At 45.1% G+C, this 21,898-nt stretch overlaps 1 protein-coding gene across 1 annotated transcript in view; it reads right to left on the bottom strand.

Annotated features, from left to right (window-relative positions):
* Window positions 1–4,508: 4,508 nt before the first annotated feature.
* PLEK (pleckstrin) overlaps window positions 4,509–21,898 on the bottom strand; it is a 24,698-nt gene continuing 7,308 nt past the window's right edge. Inside the window, exons 3-9 of the mRNA XM_024201305.2 lie at window positions 18,098–18,279; window positions 14,697–14,788; window positions 13,669–13,853; window positions 11,528–11,632; window positions 8,359–8,442; window positions 5,933–6,002; window positions 4,509–4,985 (exon numbers count right to left, since the gene is read on the bottom strand). Coding sequence (XP_024057073.1) covers window positions 4,846–4,985; window positions 5,933–6,002; window positions 8,359–8,442; window positions 11,528–11,632; window positions 13,669–13,853; window positions 14,697–14,788; window positions 18,098–18,279 — 858 coding nt within the window. The 3' untranslated portion in view covers window positions 4,509–4,845. The remainder of the gene's footprint in view (window positions 4,986–5,932; window positions 6,003–8,358; window positions 8,443–11,527; window positions 11,633–13,668; window positions 13,854–14,696; window positions 14,789–18,097; window positions 18,280–21,898) is intronic.

The following is a 21,898-nucleotide window of genomic DNA, read 5'->3' as shown; positions in this document are numbered from 1 at the left end:
TAAAACTGGACTGTGCTAGGCATTCAGTGAGCACTTCCAGGTCAGGTGAAAGGTTGGAGGGCAATGCAGACCCCTATAAAATGTCCCTGAATGTAATGAAAGATGATTGGTATGGTAGATGTTATTGTATGAGCCTTATAATATGCCTTTTATTTCTGATTGCTTATTATGTTTTTGTTTAAGCTGAGGCATTAGTCTAGTTAGAGATGGTAGTATAATTTGTAGTGATTTAGTATTCAGTGGTTGAGCAAAATTAATGTAACAAACAATGAGAGAGTGGAAGCGGGGAAAAGCACTATTCAGGATGGTATAAGTTAAAATAGGCATTCCACTACTCTATCTTTTACTTAGTTGCTTTTCTTGCTACACCTTCTATCTCCCATTCAGTGTGTAAACTACTTTTCTTGCACACCTGCTGAATGCTACAGCAGTGAAGTAACTATTTTACACTTGTTTTGTGGCCTTTGTCTCCACTGAATGGGTTCTAAAGACTGGTGGGAGTTGTGCCATGGATGAATTTATTCCACTGTGTTTGTTGCTCCATTAATAGAGTGACCATATGTCCTGTTTTGGTCAGGACAGTCCCCTTTTTAAGCCTTGTCCCGGCCGTCCTGTTTTTTTGGCAAAGTGGGTATTTGTCCTGTTTGTTCTTACCAACTTGATCAGCTGATGAGAGCAAGTGGGACAAATGCCCTTTGGGAAGCATAGTCACCCTATCCATTAAGTATTCTCTAGCGGAGCTGCGTGTTCTACATGTTAATGGCATTATAGCCCAATTTCTCTTACTGTCTCCTGTGTATTGTGCCAGAACAGACCCTTTCAGAGCCCCAGCTGAGAGAGCAGTTGGGACTAGTAAGTGATTACACAGCTCCTCCAGCTGAGAGGAGAGAACAAAACCATGTGTGTGACAGATCCCCTTTCAACAGCCAACATCAACTTCAATAGGGCCAGATTTTCATGTGCCAAAAGATGCAGATTGGTGTCTAGTGGGATGTTGAAAAGCATTAACCAGGTTGGGCACCTAAGTCTCCTCTTTAGGTGCCTAAATATATTTGAAAATCTGGCCCATAGAGAACACTGGAAACCCAAGTGGATCCATCCATTGTAGAGTACCTACCAGAGAAATAGGTCTACTCTCCACTGTACCCCTGAGTTCCAAAGGAATGAAAGGGGAGGCCTGTCCTCAGAGAGAACCATTTTGGTCATGGCAAGGATATACTTCTTGCTCTTTCCAATCCCATTCCAAAAATGAGGTCCAGACCATTCTCATTTGTAAGTGTTGAGCTAGTAATCACCTTGGCTTATCCCATGGTTGTCATGAAGGCCATGAGATCCTGTATTAAACTACAAGGGTATTGAAGTCACTCACAGCACCACCAGGTTAGCTAAAACCTAGGACAGGAAATCTGGGTGTGGTGGGGTAGCATGTACACTGCCACTATTGCTCCTCCCTCTAGGACACACACACTAGGGAGATACACTTGGAAGAATCCCTTTAGAGAGGGAGACCTGCATGTGAGGTCAGATACAAATTGCATGGCCTCCACAGGCTTACACTGAACAGACCCCCACCAACCCCACCCCCACCAGAGACAGCAGCTCTGAAATATGGGCAGCTGAATCATCCAGCCATATTTAGGTAATACAAACAAAGGCAGACACCAATCTAGGTTTCCTTAGCTAGAGCAGTGACTTTATTAAGAATTACCAGCTGCTTCACTCACTGACTTATATGGGGTGAGTTTTTGTTCTGTGGTTTTGCAGTTCTACAGAATATTTTCAGATATGTGAGCTCAAACTATACAAGCCAGCAGCCACAAAAACATTATCAAGAAGGCATGGCTGAGTGAGCAGCCTGTATCTTAATCTTCAGGCTTCCCTTTAGCAGCAGAATGGGCCAAACATCAGCAATCCTGTCAGCTTACAGGAAGTGCTTGTTGCAAGCTGATTTCCCGTGAGGCGTTTTACAGGGAGACGAAGACGAACCGACACATCTGTCCCTGACTGCTGCTCTTGCAGGCGTGTGTGTTCTGGTTTATTTCTGAGGTGGAAGACAAGTGTCAAAGCACAAAAGCTGACCTCACTGGGACAATTCATATAGGTAATGAAAACTGGGAATGCATTACTTGTATATAAACACAGATTCAGCCTGTATATACAGGAACAACACATTTCCCAAGCATGGGGTCATATTTTGATTGTGATAACTGGCAAGAGCCAAGTGTGTTCATAGGGTGACCATCCTCAGCCTTGGGGTCATGAACATTTCTAGGGTCACAGCATTACCAGTAGAATCTAAGCAGATATTTAAAAAAATGTTGTAGGCCAAATTGTCCCTACTGTTTCCACAGGTGGAAGAGACAAAAAACTTGTGGCTGCAGATGAGGAGGGAACAGAGTGTGAAAGGGGGAAGTGCTGTCACCACAGTATCATCCCCTCCCCTTCTAACCTAGCAAAAGTGTCTCTTAAGCCCGGATCCCATGACTCCACACTTGCAGATCCCTGTACCCATGTGGAGTCTCACTGAAGTCAGTGGGGTTCTGCATGGTGCAGGGGTCCTCCAGGTGCAATCTCGTGCAGGATCAGGGCCAAAGTCAAGTTGCAGCTCCATGATATGAATGCATTTTCCAAAGGCAGTCACTGGAGTGAGGACCTGCTGCAGGAACTGATGCTGCCCAGAAGGCGGGCAATACTGAGGCACGTGGCCTGCAAGTAGATGACTATGGACTCTTGCAGATCTCCTTAGATGTTCTTTAGTGTGAACTGCTTGCCCATTCTCCGGCATGGAGGTGGGGCAAACTACTCCTCTGGAAGAATGAAGAGGACTCACAGAATGTATGGTGCCATGTGGGCCACAAACCCACACAGGGGATGATCTGCCCTGTGTATAGCCCTGCTGGTAAATGTAAATTTGCATGGTAGTTCATACTTGAACCCTCACAAAAACCTAAATGGTGACCTCCAACACAGCTATATCAACAGCTTGCCACATCTGACTGCCACAGGGTCCATTCATGTGGAAAATTATTCCGCCTTCGCCTTGATGAGGTCACTGGTAAGGTTCTGTGTAACAGAGTGAGTTGGATGCAGTTGTGGAATTTTAGTATTTGTCAGAAATTGCAGCAACTGCCCTGTGGAGTGTGTTATCAACAATGCACTAGGTGATATGAAGGTGACAAGGAATGCTGGAGTCTTTTCCTGTAGCATCCTATTTTCCTGCTTTCAAGGTTTAAGTGCTGTCCCTGAACAGGGATGGATTTTAGCATGTGCTTTCTTGAATTGCCACTGATACCAGGATAGGAGATCAGGCCAATAGGTCCTTTCACAGAAAGATGAGGCTCTGGGGTCCAATCCTCCAATCTTTGATCATATGATAAGTCCCATTCACTTCAAAAAGCAACAGAGGGTCCTGTGGCACCTTTAAGACTAACAGAAGTGAGGTTCTTACCCACGAAAGCTTATGCTCCCAATACTTCTGTTAGTCTTAAAGGTGCCACAGGACCCTCTGTTGCTTTTTACAGATTCAGACTAACACGGCTACCCATTCACTTCAAAGTGACTATGCACATCAGTGTTGCAGGATCTGTCCTACATAAAGTAGAACCGGTAAAGCAGGTCAGATAAAACAAGGACTGCCTTTGAGGGCCTTGAAGGGGCTCTCAAAATGTAAAGAGTATGTTTATATTTCAAGAACTACCCAAATCTTGGCCCAGAACACACACCAGTTTTTAAGTGTTCAGTTTACCCCACATCCCCCACTTTTCTACATTTTCATTTCCTGGTTTTGTCTGGGCTCAGAAATGGAAAGAGTAAAATATAGAGATGCTGCCACCCCGGCTGATTTCTTGACCAAAGTGTTCTGGATAAGTAGCTGAGTTTTTGGTTACTTATTGAAACCAAACTGTCTAAGCTTTGAGGTTCTCCTGCATATAGGAAAATGGTAGCCAAAACCAGGGCTACATGCAGAATCTGACACTGCTCTAGTTTTAATCCATGTCCAAGTCATCTTCCTAGTAGCCTTTTGTGGACACATGTAGATTATGTAATTGATCAGATAAACAGAACCACCCCAATGTTAGTATTTATTCTGGTTACAGAAGGTGCAAAAATGTTTCTCCCATAAATAAATACTATAGGGCTTGTCTACACTGCCCAACAGTTCAGACTACCGAGGTATGAATAGTTGTGTGCACTAAAATGCTGCCCGGTAACTCCCCTTGTGTTGATGCTGCAGGCATAAACTAAAAGGTTTCTAGTTTGTGTTAATGTAGTGCTCTTCAAACAGGACTGCATTAATGTGAAGTAGAAACCTTTTAGTTCACGCCCACAGCGTCCACTCTTTCAAGTGACCGTGCAGCACTTTGGTGCACAATACTATTCATACCCCCTGTAGTCCAAATATTGGTGTGGCGTAGATGTAGCTTACTTGAAGACATTGGAATGTAGGTGAATAACAAAAGAATGCTGATATCTGACAGTTTGAGTTACTTTTATTTACATCAGTGGCGTGATCTTGCCCTCAACTAAGTTAATGACAAAACTCTCACCATCTTCAATATGAACAAAAAGGCCCAAGGTGTTACCTTCACAGAATGTGCTAATAATTACAAAGAAACACAAGTTAGTAAGACATATTTTATACTATAAATTAGTAAAATCTCTTGGTTACAATAGTGGAGAGTTCATTAGTTTGTTAGTAGCCATGACAGAAATGAAACTGCCCATTCTACCCACAAGCATCAGGGAGAGAAGACTCTATGGATGAAATCACTTCCTTGGGCAACATATTAAAATTCCCTTTTGCTAGGAGCGCTCAGTTTGGTTTTCTTTGCTGGAGGCTGGTCTTCATTTCCCAGTCCTAGAAACAACTTGAATTGCTTTGATCCATTCTGTACGCTCCACAGGTGTGGCTGCTTGCAAAAAATAGTGGACTTCATTTGCTGTGATGATTTCAAACAGGTTGGTGTCAACGTCATGCTTCTTGGCTAAGGAGTGGGGGGGAGGGAAGAAAGTAGCAAATTACAGAAGCGAATGGAGAAATTTTAGCCCATGTTTACAGTGTTCCTGCTTCTAAAACCATGCTGGGTTTTCCTTTCTGTGTACCATTATCACTGACTCTGCTATTACTAAGAAAGACTTCTCAAATACCAAAAATCACATCCGTGAATAGAAGCCTCCCCCTATGGAATCAGGAACAGGAACTACCAACACTATAGAATGAGAGTGACACATTTATCAAGTGCTAAGGGCTACATCCAACCCTCCCATAAGTCACAGCTGTGGTGTGGGCTCAGTGCAGCCTCCAAAATCAGCCGAGCACAGCTATCTGCAAAGAAAGGAAGCTCAAACCACCCCAGATTGTGATGCCTCCATGCATCCTTCACCTGTGACAGCACAGCTCTCTCAGGAGTCAAGTACCCAATAGCCAACCTTGCTTTGTTACAAACAATCCATCCCTCAAAGGAGAGGAAAACTTATGGAGTGGCTGATAATGTTAGTCCTTGCAGGATTAACTATGGTGGTTTGTCCCCCGTGAGCATTTTCCCTGATTTCAGAAGAGAGTATAAGGTATAGATTGACTGCTCCTTGGCCTAACCCCTCTTGCTACAACAATTCCCGTCCAGAGTCATGGCCTGCAGTAGCCCCAAAGTTCATGGGGCCTTGTGCAGATTACCTCAGCATAGAAGCCAAGTAGAGTTAGCCTAAGCATATGACAAAATATGCATTTCCCTAACTCCCTTTAGCTCAGTCTTTCTTCACTGCAGACAAATCAGGATAGCTGTGGAGACCCAGTTCTGGGATTAATGCTGCTGACCTGATCCATTCATGATGAATTCTGAATGGCTTATTTCTGAGCCAGGATGTTGTCTGACTACATCTAGATGTGTACGTGTACTGCAAACACCACACTGCTGTTTGTGTGTTTCCTTACCATCTGGTATGTCTTCGACAGCTGTCACCACGCAACCCCTCAAGTGAATCGCTCCAAGTGGATCTTCTCCCTGACAAGAATGCCAAACAAAACAGTCATTGGCATGGTTTAAAATCCAACACGTCTGCTTCTAAAACTGTCCAGATATATCTGACTGGAGCTCTTCACTGGAAGCAGGGATGTATGATGCAAAAGTATGGCACAGATCGATGAGAAATGGGCACAGTGGGACGGGGCAAATCTGCATGTGGATGGGGGAGCCCCTTTGGAATACAGGCTCCGCTAGATATTTTGGAGGATCCATTCTGAGCTCAGTGTGCAAGAAGAACGTAGAGATTTGTACGAAGTGCAAGATCTGGATTGACTGGGCCCTTCCTTCAACGAATAGGAGCAACGCAACATTCAGCCAGCAGATGCAGTTCCACTCAACATTGTTTGAGAAGGGGGCTTGTTCCAAAAAGGCCTTCTCTACAGAAGGACAACCACCACCACAGGCATGCTAGGCCAGATTCTTGTTTACACTCTAGCTCTCTTGTGCAGCTCAGGACTGTGGCTGCAAGTGGTCAGGGGAGAATTCTCCTTGTGGAGAGAAAATTTCTGCTGGCACAAACCTGAAAGTAGCAGCTCTTGTGCCCTAACACAGGCCCATTCCAGCAAAGGGGTTGGCAGTGCGCTGGGGGTGTGGCAGAGCAAAACTCCTCTATGCCGATCTTCACTGGCTCTAGGCCACCCTGACACCACTAGGGCTTGGCCAGCATACGCTCAAACAGACATAACTGGCACCTTACTGTTCCCACCCCTGCACTGAGCGCAGATGCAGGGAAGCATTGGGTCCCCAGGAGCCATATTAATCCCTGATGTAAGCAGGTGCAGGTGCAGCTCCATCAAGGCATCTACTTATATTTGGGAAGAATTTGTCCCACTGTAATTATACAAGAGACAAAGTATCCTGGCTCAGGCTAACACAGAAAATATAACAATACAAAGGCTGACTGTATTTGATTAACTTGTTTTTATGGCCTAACAGATTTTAATCTAGTCTGGGCCTGTAAACAAAGGTGTATTGTGACGCTGGTAAATCAGGTGCCAGCTCTTGCCAAGGTTGTAGGCATCAGCTGAGCACTGACGAATTCATAGCTGGAAACTAGACCGTCTCACCTGGTAGCTTAGTATTGTTCAAGTTAGGTGTTAGACTTATAGCAATGTGTTTAGTGTTTAGACTCTATAAAATGCTTGTAAGTTGCTGCATGCATTAATCTTACTTGTAATGTCTGTATCCCTTGCCATAAGATAATATGAAAGTTTTTCTTTATAATTGTAAGAATGCCTCCTCTGAGTCTGCGAATGTAGGCAGGAAGAGTGTTTTCCCTGCCCTTCAAGAAGGATGATCAAGACTAAATAGGCCATTTTACGACAAAAACTTTGTTGATTGCCCCATCCACCCATGAAGAAGTTACGTGCGGGAATGCTTGTCCCATCACTTTGAACTCTGGGGGAAGGGCATATAAAGATGCTCACAAGAAGGACTGGTTATCTCCTTGCTGTTTGGACTTTCACAAGGGCTGGAGCTGAGAAACAAAAGCAAATATCCCCAGGATCAACCTGGGTTAGCCCTACATGACATTCGGTGGACAGATTACTACGTCTCTGTCACCTTTCTGAACCTAAGATTGTAACTCATTGAAGCAGGCAACATATAAGCACAAATCTGTAAATAACTCATTTCTTTCTCGTAGTTAATAAATCCTTAATTAGTTTACTATAAGACTAGCTATCAGTGTGGGTGTGGGATCTCAGGTACAAATTGATCTGGGGTAAGTGACTCATCTCTTGGGACTGGGAGCAACCTTAATATTTTGTGATTTTTGGTGTAAGTGTCCATTTATCACTAAGTCCAGCTTGCCTGGATGGCAAGAGAAACTGGAGTGCGTAAGGGGACTCTCTGTGACTCCATGGTTAGACTGTTACTGTGACCCAGGAATTCACATTTGTTACTGGGGTAGTGAAATCTAATTGTAGAACACACCACCAGTTTGGAGCGTCTGTCCTGCTTTTTGACAATCTGCCCTGAGGTTGGCACTCCCAGTCATGAACCACTGCAGCCAGCCTGACAGTACTGTTAATGTAATTAATCACTGGCTAAAAGGACAGATGCAGGGAAGCACAGATTGACACTCATGGCCGCCTCTTTCCCAGGTCCAGGAACTTTCACTCAGCCACACCCACCCAGCACATGTAGAGCCTGACGTTCTTTGCTTATCTAGAGAACAGCTACAGTTAGTCAGAAGCAGCACAAGTACTTCCCCCATACACACATGCTGCCCAAACACTCGCAAAGGAACATTCCAGTCACCAGTCCACCTGGAGATCAGGTCTTTAAGAAGCTCTTGAATGATGCTGGTAAAAATATGGACAAAATCACTCACCCCAGCAGGATCATAGTAGTGCAGATATGCAGGGTCCTCTCTTAGGATAAACTTTCTCACTTTCCAGTTTTTCCTCCGATGCCCCTAAGCAAATTTACAAAAAGTCACCTAATATTCTGCTTTGTTTAAAGGGAATCACATACACAAGAATAGGAAAATATAGCTGAAAAACTAATGTTTTGGCCTTGATATATGGGTGCCTTCAATGAAGGAACTTACACTAGATAATGTTTTCAAAGGTACCTAAGTGAATTAGGCACCTAAGTGAATTTGGCACCAAAATTAACTTAGGCTTGATTTCAAGATTTCATTTAGGCACTTTTTAAAATCTTACCCAGTATCTAATTCGGGAGTTAGTTTTCCTGCCTGTACATGAAGAAAGTCACACAAGTAGATACTATTATTCACTTAAAATAGATCAGCATTTTTATCAGCCATAACTACAGTCTTGAAAAATAGACTTTCAAGGCAGAAGCAGCAACACTCAGAAACGGTGACTTTGAGTGGGATGATCAAAACCAGATTAATATTAGTCAAAAGGGTCTGTCAGGCATCATTTCCTCCCACTATTTCAAAAATATTTCAGTTTCTCAAGTAACTATTGCTGTTCACAAGGAAGTTCTTTACTCACTAGATATGGGCCAACAGTGGTGGGTGCGGGGAAGTGAATAATGGCAGAAATGTGGTGAAGAGTCACATCCCTTTAAATAGTGGATGCAGTTTAACAGGAAGAGTACAAATGACATGGCCAATAAGTACTCAGGCTCCCTGCAGATGATTTGTGGCATCATTCACAGACTCAGACATTCAAGTAGTGTATCCATGTTATCTATGCATTCATTATCATCATCATCATGACACCTATCATCATGTGATCTAAACACCAAATAGAATTAGGGAGCAGAAAAGGTGACAATAAAAGGGGTATTTCTGTCTCAGTTCCTCCAGAGAGGAGACTGGGGACTGTTCCTAGACAAAGAAGAGGCATTATACCACCCAGCAATGATATTCATCTACCTATCTTTTTGTTTTTTATAGAGTCCACCACTCTAGTACCTAAAACTTGATACTGCAATGAGCTCTGCGTGGGCAGAATACTACACCTGCACAAAGCCTCAGTGAAGTCAATGGGCTCTGGGTGGGTGCTGTGGTCCACCCCCAGGGAGTTCATTGCAACATCGGGGCCTCAGTGTCTCAAAGGATATTGCTATGAACGACTTTGTAGCAGCTAAACCTGTATGCCCAGAGGGGGTGGAGGATGTAACAGATCTGTACAATTCTAGCTTCTACGTTCCATGGCTTCTGATAATACTAGGTCACTCCTAGAAGCACTGGCTACTTACCCTACCTGCAGCCCCACCAAACCCCCACTCCTTGGAACTTATTTGGCTTACCCATTTCTATGACTAAATATCACATTATCTTCCTTTGAAATGTGCACGGGCTTTCATACATGTATGGAGCATGTCACATTGCTCCAGGACAGGGCATCATATTTTAAATGTTGGCCAAACTAAGATTTTTGGTTTCAGTCAGTTAGCTGGGGACAATCAATACCTAATATCTTACTCCCACCCCGGTGTCTCTTGTCGCATTGTGCTGCTGCACAGTGTTAATGTCACTGAAGAACCCTGATCCTCCCTGACTATTCTGCTAGTATTCTGATTGCCGTCGTGTTCCTTCAGGCGTGTCAAAAGGGAAAAGGTTGTTACAAGGAGGAGGGAGAAAAATTGTTCTTCTTAACCTCTGAGGATAGGACAAGAAGCAATGGGCTTAAATTGCAGCAAGGGCGGTTTAGGTTGGACATTAGGCAAAACCTTCGTAACTGTCACAGTGGTTAAGCACTGGAATAAATTGCCTAGGGAGGTTGTGGAATCTCCATCATTGGGGATTTTTAAGAGCAGGTTGGACAAACACCTGTCAGGGATAGTCTAGATAATACTTAGTCCTGCCTTGAGTGCAGGGGACTGGACTAGATGACCTCTCGAGGTCCCTTCCAGTTCTATGATTCTATGATTCTATGAAAAGCTATTGTAATTAGGTTGTATATTGTGTATAGAAAGGAAGGTATCCTGGGGAAAGTTATTATTTCCCTTTCAGAGGGGGGATCAAGTAAGTGGCTTGTCCAGGGACACATAGGAAGTCTCTGGCAGAGCTGGGATATGATCCCCCCAGTTTGCAAGGCAGTGTGGTCTAGTAGGTACAGTGCTGTATAACGAGACTGGAAACCTGGGTTCTAGTCCCATGTGTTCCACTAACCAGCTGTGGCTACTCCTCACACAGTTTGCCTATCTTGTCTCTTTAGATTATCAACTTTTGGGGGCAGGATCTGTCCCTCTCTATGTGTATTTATAGCACCTCGCATGATGGGGCCCCAAATTTGATTGGGCCTTTAGGCACTACTGTCATGTAAATAACAACAGTAAACCTTGGTAACTTGGACAAAAGTACCAGTTAATCTCAGCAGAAAGCATCTTTGTACAAAGTGAGGAGGTTCAAGAACACTCTGAGAACGATCTCAGCTGCTAAGTACTCATGTAACAGCCACCACCTTGGCCAACACGCTGTTGATGGAACCAGAGTCCTCCAGAGCTAAAAGCATAAACTGCTACAGCCTGAGCTAAAGCACTGTTGCTAGGGGCTAGCCCAGGGATCGGCAACCTTTGGCACGTGGCCCGCCAGCGTAAGCACCCTGGAGGGCTGGGCAGGTTTGCCTACCTGCCGAGTCCGCAGGTTCGGCCGATTGCGGCTCCTACTGGCCGCGGTTTGCCGCTCCAGGCCAATGGGAGCTGCAGGAAGCAGCGGCCAGCACTTCCCTCAGCCCGCGCCGCTTCCCGCAGCCCCCATTGGCCTGGAGCGGTGAACTGTGGCCAGTGGGAGCCGCGATCAGCTGAACCTGCGGACGCGGCTGGTAAACAAACCGGCCTGGCCCGCCAGGGTGCTTACCCTGGCAGGCCGCATGCCAAAGGTTGCCGATCCCTGGGCTAGCCTAACTCATATTTTCTGTGGATTGACACAGAGGGGGGCCCGTAACAAACACTCATAATGTGTTACATTCAGATGGCCCAGCTTAGCTCCAAGCTCTTGAGAAGCTGCTGGATATATTTTATTCTTGTATTTCGTTGACTTCATTCCTGTTGTAAAACAGCAGAACGAGTGAAATACTGACCTGCTTCAGTAAACAGCCCTGTTTGACCACTGTGCCTCTGAACTCTTCCTTCAAGACCACGTCATCATCACTAGAATTCCCTTCACAGAAGAACCCACTGTCTGCCTGTATGAACACAAGGAAAAGGACAACCTTCAGTAACCACGTGCTGCTGGGGTTTGTTTTCCTACTGAAAGGAGGTCAGCTTGTGCTTGGCTTATTATTTGCTAGCCATGAGGCCAAAACAACCCTTCCTCTGGAAAATCTTCCAGAAAAGCCAAGAAATTCTGAGTTTCGACCAGCAGAGTTCCCACAGAGTCATCCATTGAATGTGGGGGCCAAATGGGCATAGGGCCAGGTTCTCTGTGGGATTTTCCCATGGATCTCAGGACATTTGGAGAAAGCTGGAGCTTTGTTCTGCGTCTCAGTGCCCATACACTACTCCCTGTTGACCCCTTTCTTTCCCCATGATAATAAGGCTCCCACCATGCCAACCAGTGACTGCTCCAAACCTTCCCTTACAATGACTTTCAGTGTGCAGAGTGGAACTCATGTAAGTGCTGACACAGCCATTTTCTGCAGGCTTGAGAAGGAAGGATGCCAGTGAGAGCTACCATCACCTGGCTCCACTACCCAGCCATGCCCATTCCCTCCTCCACAGGCATTCACGAAATTTGGAAACAGCAGGGAATGCTGCTGCCTAGGCTTAACCCCCTTTCCACCAACAAGAACTGGGCACTGGGGTCCATAGTCTGCACTTTTCTATTCCCTCTGTGAGGTTTTGAAGCCAGCACTGACTTTAGTTGTCTCCAGATGCCTGCAATATTTGCAAGTTCCACAGCAACCCTGCAATCACATCAGTGTGATGCAGTTTACTGAAACATGGCACAGTTCAAAAGATGCAGTTGCAGAGAAATAGTTATGTGGCTCATAGACAACAATTACATTTTGTACTTCATGCAATGTCAAGTTAAATGCTGACATGTGATACCGGGCTTTCTTGATGCCCTGACCTACTGGCATGTATTAGAACTGGAAAAAAGCTGAAACAGAATGCAACAGTGTGAGACAGGTGTGGTCCGAGCACAGGCCTGGGAGCCAGGAATTTGACTGCTAACGTTGCCTTAGGCAAGACACAACTTTTCTGCCTCAGTTTCCCCATCTGTAAAAATGCCCTACCTCATAGGCACTTTATGAGGATAAATGAATTAATTGGCCAAATCCACAGTCCTTACTCAGACAAAACTCTTATTGATGTCAAGCTTTCCACCACAGATGTGATTAGTGTAAACAGAACTTATAGGAGTAAGAGCTTTTAAATAACATTATTTAATAGAAACAATAATTTGACTCAGTACACCAAATGACTTTAAACATTTGCCTAACATGAGTGGTATTTCATGCTTTTCAGATAACCAGCTTATGTCTGAAGTACTCTATTAAAATAAATCCATCAAATGTATGGTTACCAATCTAGCTCAGCTGAGATGATCCATGCTACATCGGGGGGGGGGAGGGGGAGGGGGAGGGGGAGGGGGAGGCGGAGGCGGGGGTGAAACAAAATATTAAAGAAAGAAGCTTTCCTGCCCGCTAAAGGTTGGGTGCGACCTGCTCCTTGTGTCGACTGAGTCACGTCCGGTGACTTTACTGACAAAAATCACTTTGTAACACTTCACTCCTCTGAGAAACTCCAGAGCAAGTCCAGCCCTGTGATCAGTGAACTGGATTCTTCTCAGGCTCATGTATCATCAGCAGAATTGTTAGCTAAGTTCCAGTGGCAGTATTTCTATTACTAGTGAGGATGTGTAAATCAGAAAGAACCCAGCTTGACTTTCAGATCTCAGACTGAGTTTACTGAGCTGGCTGCTAGGACAACCATTTAAAAAAAAAACCTTTATATTGGGCAATTTCATTCTGGAAGCCACAGAGAGAGACAGTGAGGTTTTTACCCACGAAAGCTTATGCTCAAATAAATCTGTTAGTCTTTAAGGTGCCACCAGACTCCTTATTGTTTTTGTAGATACAGACTAACACGGCTACTCCCTGATACTTGACATCTCTACATAGTCACTTTCACAGGATTTGTGGGACTGACGACAGCAGTAAGTCTAGAAGCCCATGTTCAAACTTTGGAAGATAGAAGAACATGCCACAATACTCACAAAGTAGTAATAGGCATCAGGTAGATCAAGGAAGGGGGTGTCCGTCAATCCTTCGGCAGCGCTCTTAGAAGTGTCCCCAGCTGCCTGCAGGTAGCCTTCATTTAATAGGGAAGAGGCTAGCATGAGACCCTCCTTGCGATTTCGGATAGCGTTGTTCGACACTAGCCAATCAATCACACAGCTGCCTAGTCACAAGATAATAAAACAAGATGTGTATTAACAGCCATTACCCAAGAAAATAACCATGACAAGATCTGTTAAGTATACAGAGGCAATTGGCCTGCTCTCTGTGTTCATGAATCTGATATTTTAAATGACAAACATGACAGGCTAATCTGGGTATGTGGCAGTGTTCTCTTGCTGAGCCGCACTGTTAGTGCTGACCAGCTGACTCCGGGTGGCAAGGGTAGCTCATTAACTGTACCCTAGACAGAAAGGAAGTGGGACTAGTCGGGGAGACAGGGTGGAGCTGATAAGTCCTAAGTGAGGAATCCTAGGAATAGCCCAGCCTAGGGAAAGAGATTCTTTGGAGTTACTTTGTTAATAAAGCAGTACCCCAGGGTGGGGGTGAGTTTTGACCCTTTCCAGCACACTATAGACTTTGTCTTGGAGCAGGATGGGAGCCCGGCCTACTCGCAGGGTAGTTTTGCTGATTGGAGCCAATACCGCACAGTACCCCTTTAAGAATATTTCAGTGGCATTAAGGATTTCATGACACGCTGGATGAAAAGAGCTGCTTCAATTCTTTCATCTCTCTGATCACATTTTAGAACAACAGGCGCAATCTGTTCCATCCGTAACCACCTCCTACCTGGCCTATGGCAGACGCTTCTGAACACTCTACAGAAACCCACTTTCTATTGATGGAGAAAGCTTCCACCAGTTGTTCTTCTCTGAATTTTATATGGCTCTGGCTGGGCCCTATGCAGCTCAGAGATGTACACCTGCAGTGTCATGACTTGAGCCCTACTATATATTTCATTGCCTGGAGCACTTTAAATGGCAAATGGGGAACAAGAGCTCGTTACCTGTAAAGCAGTGATTGAACACTTTTTTGTCTTTTTCCAGCTTCAGTTCTTTTATTCCTTTGTTGGAGTCCTTCATTGAGAGATACAAGGCGCTGTGTGTAAAAAGGAACCGTGGGAATTGTTAAGAACTAGGCAGCTTTTAACTATTTGGTGTAATAATGCAGTGCTCACTCTGTACTGGGGAAGTGCCTCACATTCTCTTGGCACTGTTGCCTCTCCAACACAACAGCTTACTTGGCTTAAGCCCAAGGAAGACAAATGACTGCATGGAGCCTAGTACTTTTGGAGGCCTCCCCAGCTCACAATCTGATTCTTGTGCTGTCTTCAGCAGCAGGTCTGGACAGGAAAGTCCACAAGGCTCAATATTCCATTTGGGCGACAGAACAAAATGGGGAATCGATAGTGTGAGCAGAGACACAACACACTCCAAGCACTGTGGCAAAGCTTCACAGAATGGCCTCCTTCCTGGACGTCCCTCCTTGTATTAAGTTCCTCCTGCAACTTCTTCCTGGCCTGTCTGGGAACTGGAGGATCAAGAACTTTATGAGTTTGATTTATTGGCAGAATCCTCATGCTTTAGGAGTCCCTGCAGTAGCCTCAGCAACTCATGGTCTGATTTCCCTCCTCCAGAGCACCTATATGCATGCCCTAGATAGTTCCATTGCTTTAGGCCCCTGGGTTGTAGAGCCAGCCCGCTAGCAGAGGAAATTAAATTCTCTGGGCCAAGTCCTGAGGTTCTTGTTCAGTTGTTATTCAGTCCTTTGTCAGACAAATCTCCCACTGAAGCCAACTGAAGTTAGCCTAAGTTCAGGACTGGGCCGTGTGCAATTTTGTCTCCCACCAAAGAATATCCTCAGCACAGCAGACAGGGCCTTGTATTTATTTTGCTGGAAGATCATATTCTGAGACAAAACCTGTTTCCCTTCGTTTTCTAAACATTAACAAATGGATGCCATATTTCTTGGCCTTCGCATATCTTTTACTTTTCACTAGATTTGGGTTCTCTGACAGGCCGCTTAGTCTGGAAAGTATTGCAAATAGAGCAGGCTGGAGACGGTTCCGCGTGGAACCAAAACTGTTGAACATTTTTGCAAAATGGAATAGTACTGAAACATTAGGATTTTGATTGAGGTCTCTCTCTCTCTCTCTCCCTCTCCCTCCCTCCTTTCCCCCACCCCCTGAAGTGAATGGTGCATCCACCCTGGACCTCAGAAACCTTCCCATCAAAAAAATTGTTGAAATCAGTACTTTGAAAATGTTCCAACCAACTCTAATTGCTAGCCCATTTCTGCAGTGCTTTATGCTTTGGCTTGGTTGTTAGATAAACTGTAAAGACTAAACTAAAGATAGCTCTTCCAGGGAGATGAATAAGCAAGAAACCAGAGATGCAGAAACTCCTTCCTTTTTCCTATGTCTTACTCTCTCAATCATCATCAGCTGCTAGAGCTTAATTAATCTGTTAGGGCATGTAATACATACCATATGAAATATTACATGATTAGGTTGATCAGAAAATAAGGTTTACTGGAGTTATCCTGCTTTTGTAGTGCAGTCCCCATGTCTCGGCTAATTTCAATGGAATTTGAGTTTTGCCCCAGTTGCAGTGGAACTGGCCAGAGGAATATCTAGTCACCATCTCCTCTCCTCTCCCTGTTCTCTATTCCTATTACTCCAGTTCTCTTTGCACCTCTGCTGCCTCTGGCTTTCTCCTTTCCCGGAAGTGGCTCCCTCTTCCACCAGTGCAAAGCACCTCCTTCTTCCTTGTCCCCTGCCATGACAATTCCCTATCCATCTTTAACTTATCACAAGCCAAGTGCCATCCTCACAGTTCAGAGGCATGTAGGCTACCGCAGTACATTATGGTGCACACTTAACCAGCGTTTGCAAAGGTCCATAATGCAATGTACACGTATAAATAAACTCAGCGGCTAGTATCAAGCAGCGAGCACATCACCAGAGCCCAGATCAGTGGCAGCCTAGCTAAGCCAGCAGATTCCTTTAAAGCCAAGATTTTTAAGAGTGACTAAGGATTTTGAGTGCCTCCATTGCTGAAACACCTTGAAAGATGCCTGATTTTCAGCTGGCAGGTGCGCAGAACTTTCTGAAAATTGGGCCCCTTCAAAGTGTCTCCAAGCTGGGCTCCCAAAAAACAAGGCACATAAAACCACTGGCTGCTTATAAAAATATGAGCCTAAAGGTTATGAGTAATAATCAAGTCTAAATACAGCCTTTAATTATTATTATTTTTATGATCATTATCCCATCTTCCCCTTCCCCGTCCCGCTGCGCACTTGTTTGGGTCACCCACCTGCTACATCTTGTGTTTTAGGGGCCATTGACATCAACGGGAGTTTTGTCATTGACTTCAAAAGGGCCAAGATTTCACCCTTTCATTTGTAAGTTCTTTTGGGCCGGGACTGTCATTTACTCTGTGTGTTACAGAGCCTAGCACAATGGCCCCGGACCCGATTCAGGGGGCTAGGTGCTAGACTAGGGGTCGGCAACCTCTGGCACACGGCTCGCCAGGGTAAGCACCCTGGCGGGCTGGGCCGGTTTGTTTACCTGCCGCGTCCGCAGGTTCGGCCAATCGCGGCTCCCACTGGCTGTGGTTTGCCGCTCCAGGCCAATGGGGGCGGCGGGAAGCCGTGGCCAGCACATCCCTCAGCCCGCGCCGCTTCCCGCAGCCCCCATTGGCCTGAAGCGGTGAACCGCGGCAAGTGGGAGCCACGATCAGCCGAACCTGCGGATGCGGCAGGTAAACAAACTGGCCCGGCCCACCAGGGCGCTTACCCTGGCAAGCTGCGTGCTAGAGGTTGCCAACCCCTGTGCTAGACAATGTAAATAATATTAATAAGTTATTTTCAAAGTTATAGTCTATTTTAATAATGGAAAAACTATGAAGGACCATTACATTCTATCCCCTAGACTCCTTTGCTAGGCTTTGCTGAGCTGATGCCTACAGCTGTAAAGTTAACAACTCTGTGGTCCTTGTTAATTCTATTGTTACTTGAACCTTCAGGCAAGTGTAATTCATTTCATTTGAAATCAGCTTTGGATCTTGCATTGCAGCATGCAAAATAGAGCTGCTTGCCATGCATCCTAGTCCCTGGAAAGGTTTTAGCATTGCTTTGGGATGCTACATGTGCATGTTACTTATGTTTCAGTGGCGATTGTACATATGTTTTAGTCTCATTATGATTTAGAAATGACCCTCCAGTGAGCCTTATTGCCTAGGAGGTGGTCTTCAGCGATTACAGTTGCAGGTCAGGGAGACAGACCAGCCTTGCCTACATGGTAGTGAATCCCTTCCAAAGAGCTCAGGCTGATGTTACTTTATCTGACTCTACTGTCTACTCCCTGCTGACGGAAGGGAATGGGGGAAGAGAGGCATTATACCAGACCTCAGATTGATTGTTTCAGGCAGCCTGATGGACTTTCTGGTGGATTTTCTGGCGAACCTTTGGCCTCCTTCGATGCATTGAATAGCCTTCTTGATATCCCGCACCCAGGCATCTCTCTCCTCAAGGTAGGCGGCTTGGAAAAAATGGTCCTGCTGTTTGGCTGTGGTGAGCTTGAAGACAAACTATAACAAGAATAAGGATTTTGAAAGGTGTCTTTATGTAACCAGTGGGTTACAATTACACCAGCATCAACAAACTGTACAGCCTCCCTTAGCAGGAGCCAAGTATAGTGTCCTGAACACATGATTAAAGCAGAAACACTCTGAAGAGATAGCTAAGCAGACAGTGCAAGTAATCAGCTCCTTGTATTGTTATAGACTGAGCATTCCTGACATTCTTACCAGAGCCAGGTTATGTAGTACTGACATAACTAGCCAGGTGCGGTAGCTATTTTATAGGTGCAGAGAAATCCTTCCCCACCACCCTGTGCATCTATAAAGTAACTGGAGAAGATTCCAGACTAACACTCCTTCGAGTACCAGATGGAGGGTTTGTCTGGCATGCCCACCAGCGCATCACAGCCCCAAGAGACATAGGGCCTTATCTCGAGCACATCGACCTCAATGGGGAGATTCCCATTTGTGTCAGTGGGCTTTGGCTCAGGCCCATCGTTTGCTGCCATAAGGAATTATTAGGTCCTGACCTTCAATATTATGTACTATTAGCAGGAAATAATGGGGTAGTAGAAATATGGTGCCTTTTGAAAGGAGCAGAAAGATGTGCAACAGAACCTATTCCCCTGAGCCTGCGCAGGCAGGATTGCCCGGGGACCTTCGACACAGCCAGCCTCGTTTCACACTCCCCACCGTGAATAGCTCAGTAACAACAAAAGCAGTTTTTGCCCTAGACTTTTATCTGCCTTTAGGAACGTGTAGGGCTAATTTTTAATGCAGTTACTATATAGTTACTTAGGTGTCACATCAAAGGGAGAATAGATCTCCTTACAGCACAGTTAGGTAGAAGTAATAACATCAGTCTGAAAAAACTCAAGAGTGGATTGTTTAATTGATCAATTTAAATATTTATTCTGGTCAATGTTCCCAAGAGATATTAACCTGATGGTCATCCAGCAATATTCTGTAGGCATTTCATCAGTCATGCAAGGTTTCCATTTCCTCTAAAATCTGGTTTCCCATAATTTAATTACAGAGTAAATACAATGGGTGCTCAATCGGATTTATTAATAACCATCTACATGAAACTATGTTACATTAATGAGCAGGCAGTACTGGGTGCCTTCGAAAAGAAAAGTACAGACTGAAAACTGCACATCTAACCGCTAAGTGCAGTGAATCCACTGAAATGAAATTAACATACTATAGTAAATGCTATAATAAATCCACATCTACCAATGTAGTCCACTGAAATCTACAAGTGTAAACGACCTAGCTGCTGCCTCTCGGGAAGGTGGATTACCTACACTGATGGGAGACTCCCTCCCATCGGCGTAGGTAATGTCTACGCTGAAGGGCTGCAGCAGTGCCGCTGTTGCGTTTCAAGTGTAGACAAGCCCTAAATCCAAACAAAAACATTATCCTCTCCTATATGACATCACTCCCAGGTCTCAAAGTACTCACCTCCAGAGCAGTGGAACAAACAGCCACATCCCAACAGCAATATACAGTACATGTCAAAAATAACAACAAGCTAGACTGCTACAGATCCCTGTATGGAAAAGCCATGCTAGCAAACTAGCGCCCACAGTATAACATACCAAGTTAAGGCAGGCGCTTACCAAATAGAGAATCAATTACCATAACCTGGAGGAGAAAGCTAGGAGACTCAATGTACCCGGTGTCATCCCAGAGAGGAACAGCTGTTCAATTGATTAAACAGCGGAGAGTTTGAAACAGAGACATTTTCTACTCCAGTGTATAAAGTATGAAGGAGGATGAAAAAAATATTTCCCAGATTGTCATAAGTGATAAGACCTCTCATAAGAAAGCAATGAAGAAAAATTTGATATAGCTTTGAAAAAAAGAGAAACAGCAGAGATAGCACCACTATAAGAAACAATGTGCCAATAAACCAGGATTGTCAATAGTGGTGAATGAGTACCTGGGATGGCCTAGATCCGGGGTTCTCAACCTTTTTCTTTCTGAGGCCCCCCCTGAACATGCTATAAAACCTCCATGGCCCAGCTGTGCCACAACCACTGTTTTTCTGCATATAAAAGCCAGGGCCGGCATTAGGGGGTAGCAAGCAGGGCAGTTGCCTTGGGCCCCACATCGCAGAGGGCACGGAGAAGTTAAGTTGCTCAGGCTTCGGCTTCAGCCCGTGGTGGTGGGGCTCGGGGCCCCATGGTACATTCCCGCCTAGCGGGGCTTTGGCTTTCTGCCCTGGCCCCTAGAGAGTCTCATACTGGCCATGCGTGGCAGACCCCCTGAAACCTGCTTGTGGGCCCCCAGGGGTCCCAGATCCCAGGTTGAGAACCACTGGTCTAGATAATATTTAGTTCTGCCATGAGTGCAGGGGACTGGACTAGATGACCTCTCGAGGTCCCTTCCAGTCCTACAATTTCATACTTCTATGATATAAAATCTCAAAGCACATGGTAAATCCCCATTCAGGGCAGATTTTTCCTTTCACATATTGGCAAATGCCAATAAAGAATCAATAAACTGAAAAAAAATGAACTGTGCTGCTAAGCTACTGAAGTTAATCAATGGATTTCATCTTTCTAGGCGCTGATTTGGGAAAGTGTGTCTATTCAGGACATCTGAATAGTAGTCCCTGAGACATAAGCACCTGCCTACCCGTAAGCACATGCTTATGTGCTGTTCTGAATCGGGCCCTCCTGAATAGAACTTGACTTGAAGTTGGTATAAGTTGGGAATCAGAATAAACTCATTCCATTACTTACAGCAGTTTGGTTGTCCCTGAATCCCCCAAAGTATTTTTAAGCTGTCTGAGCTGTCTGAAGTGAGTGGATACAAGCAAAGTCATCAGCCACTGTGCACGAGGATGATTCACACAGAAAATATAAATGCATGTAGCCAATTGGCATTAGGCAAAGGATGAAATATTGGAGGGGAAACTCAGGGCTATTCCAGTTCTTTTTATGGCTAATAAAGCTACAAAATGCACGTTCTCCAAAATGGTGCATTTGGAGAGCTAAGTGTTTATAGCCGGATGATTAACTTTTGATCGTATTGGTAAGCAGCTACTTATAAGAAGAGCTGGGACTGCTCTGGTGAGTAAAGGGGGTGCAATCTGGCCCTTTGTTGTTTCTCTCGCTATTTGACTAGTGTCCGATTTCATCATGGGATGTCCTCCGTGAACTGCTCTGCAAAGCTACCACAGGCTTTGGCTGATTTAGGGGCCAGGAACTGATCTACAGACCACTGAAGTCAATGGAAAGAATCCCACTGACTTCAGCAGGCTTTGGATCAGGTCCTGACCAGGACATTTTATGTACAACGGCCCAAATCCTCACTAATTTTTCTTCCATTCTCTCTCAGGCAAACTCTCAGTGACTAGACTAGGGCTTTGCCAGAGGAAGGACTGAGAAACAAATTGAGCAAAAACCTCAAGGACTATCCATGCAATGGCAGGACTCATGCTTTTGGGACATAGCAGATGAAATCCAGGCAGCATGCTTACTATCACTGAGGGCAGGGCCGGCTCCAGGCACCAGCCTGGCAAGCAGGTGCTTGGGGCGGCCTGCGGAGAGGGGTGGCACATCCAGGTATTTGGCGGCAATTTGGCGGACGGTCCCTCACTCCCGCTGGGAGCAAAGGA

Source organism: Terrapene carolina, unplaced genomic scaffold (genome assembly GCF_002925995.2).
Source record: "Terrapene carolina triunguis isolate 2854851 unplaced genomic scaffold, T_m_triunguis-2.0 Scaffold132, whole genome shotgun sequence".
NCBI classification, from domain to species: Eukaryota; Metazoa; Chordata; order Testudines; family Emydidae; genus Terrapene; species Terrapene triunguis.
The sequence above is the reverse complement of the archived record's forward strand: the minus strand, read 5'-3'. Positions and strand labels throughout refer to the sequence as shown.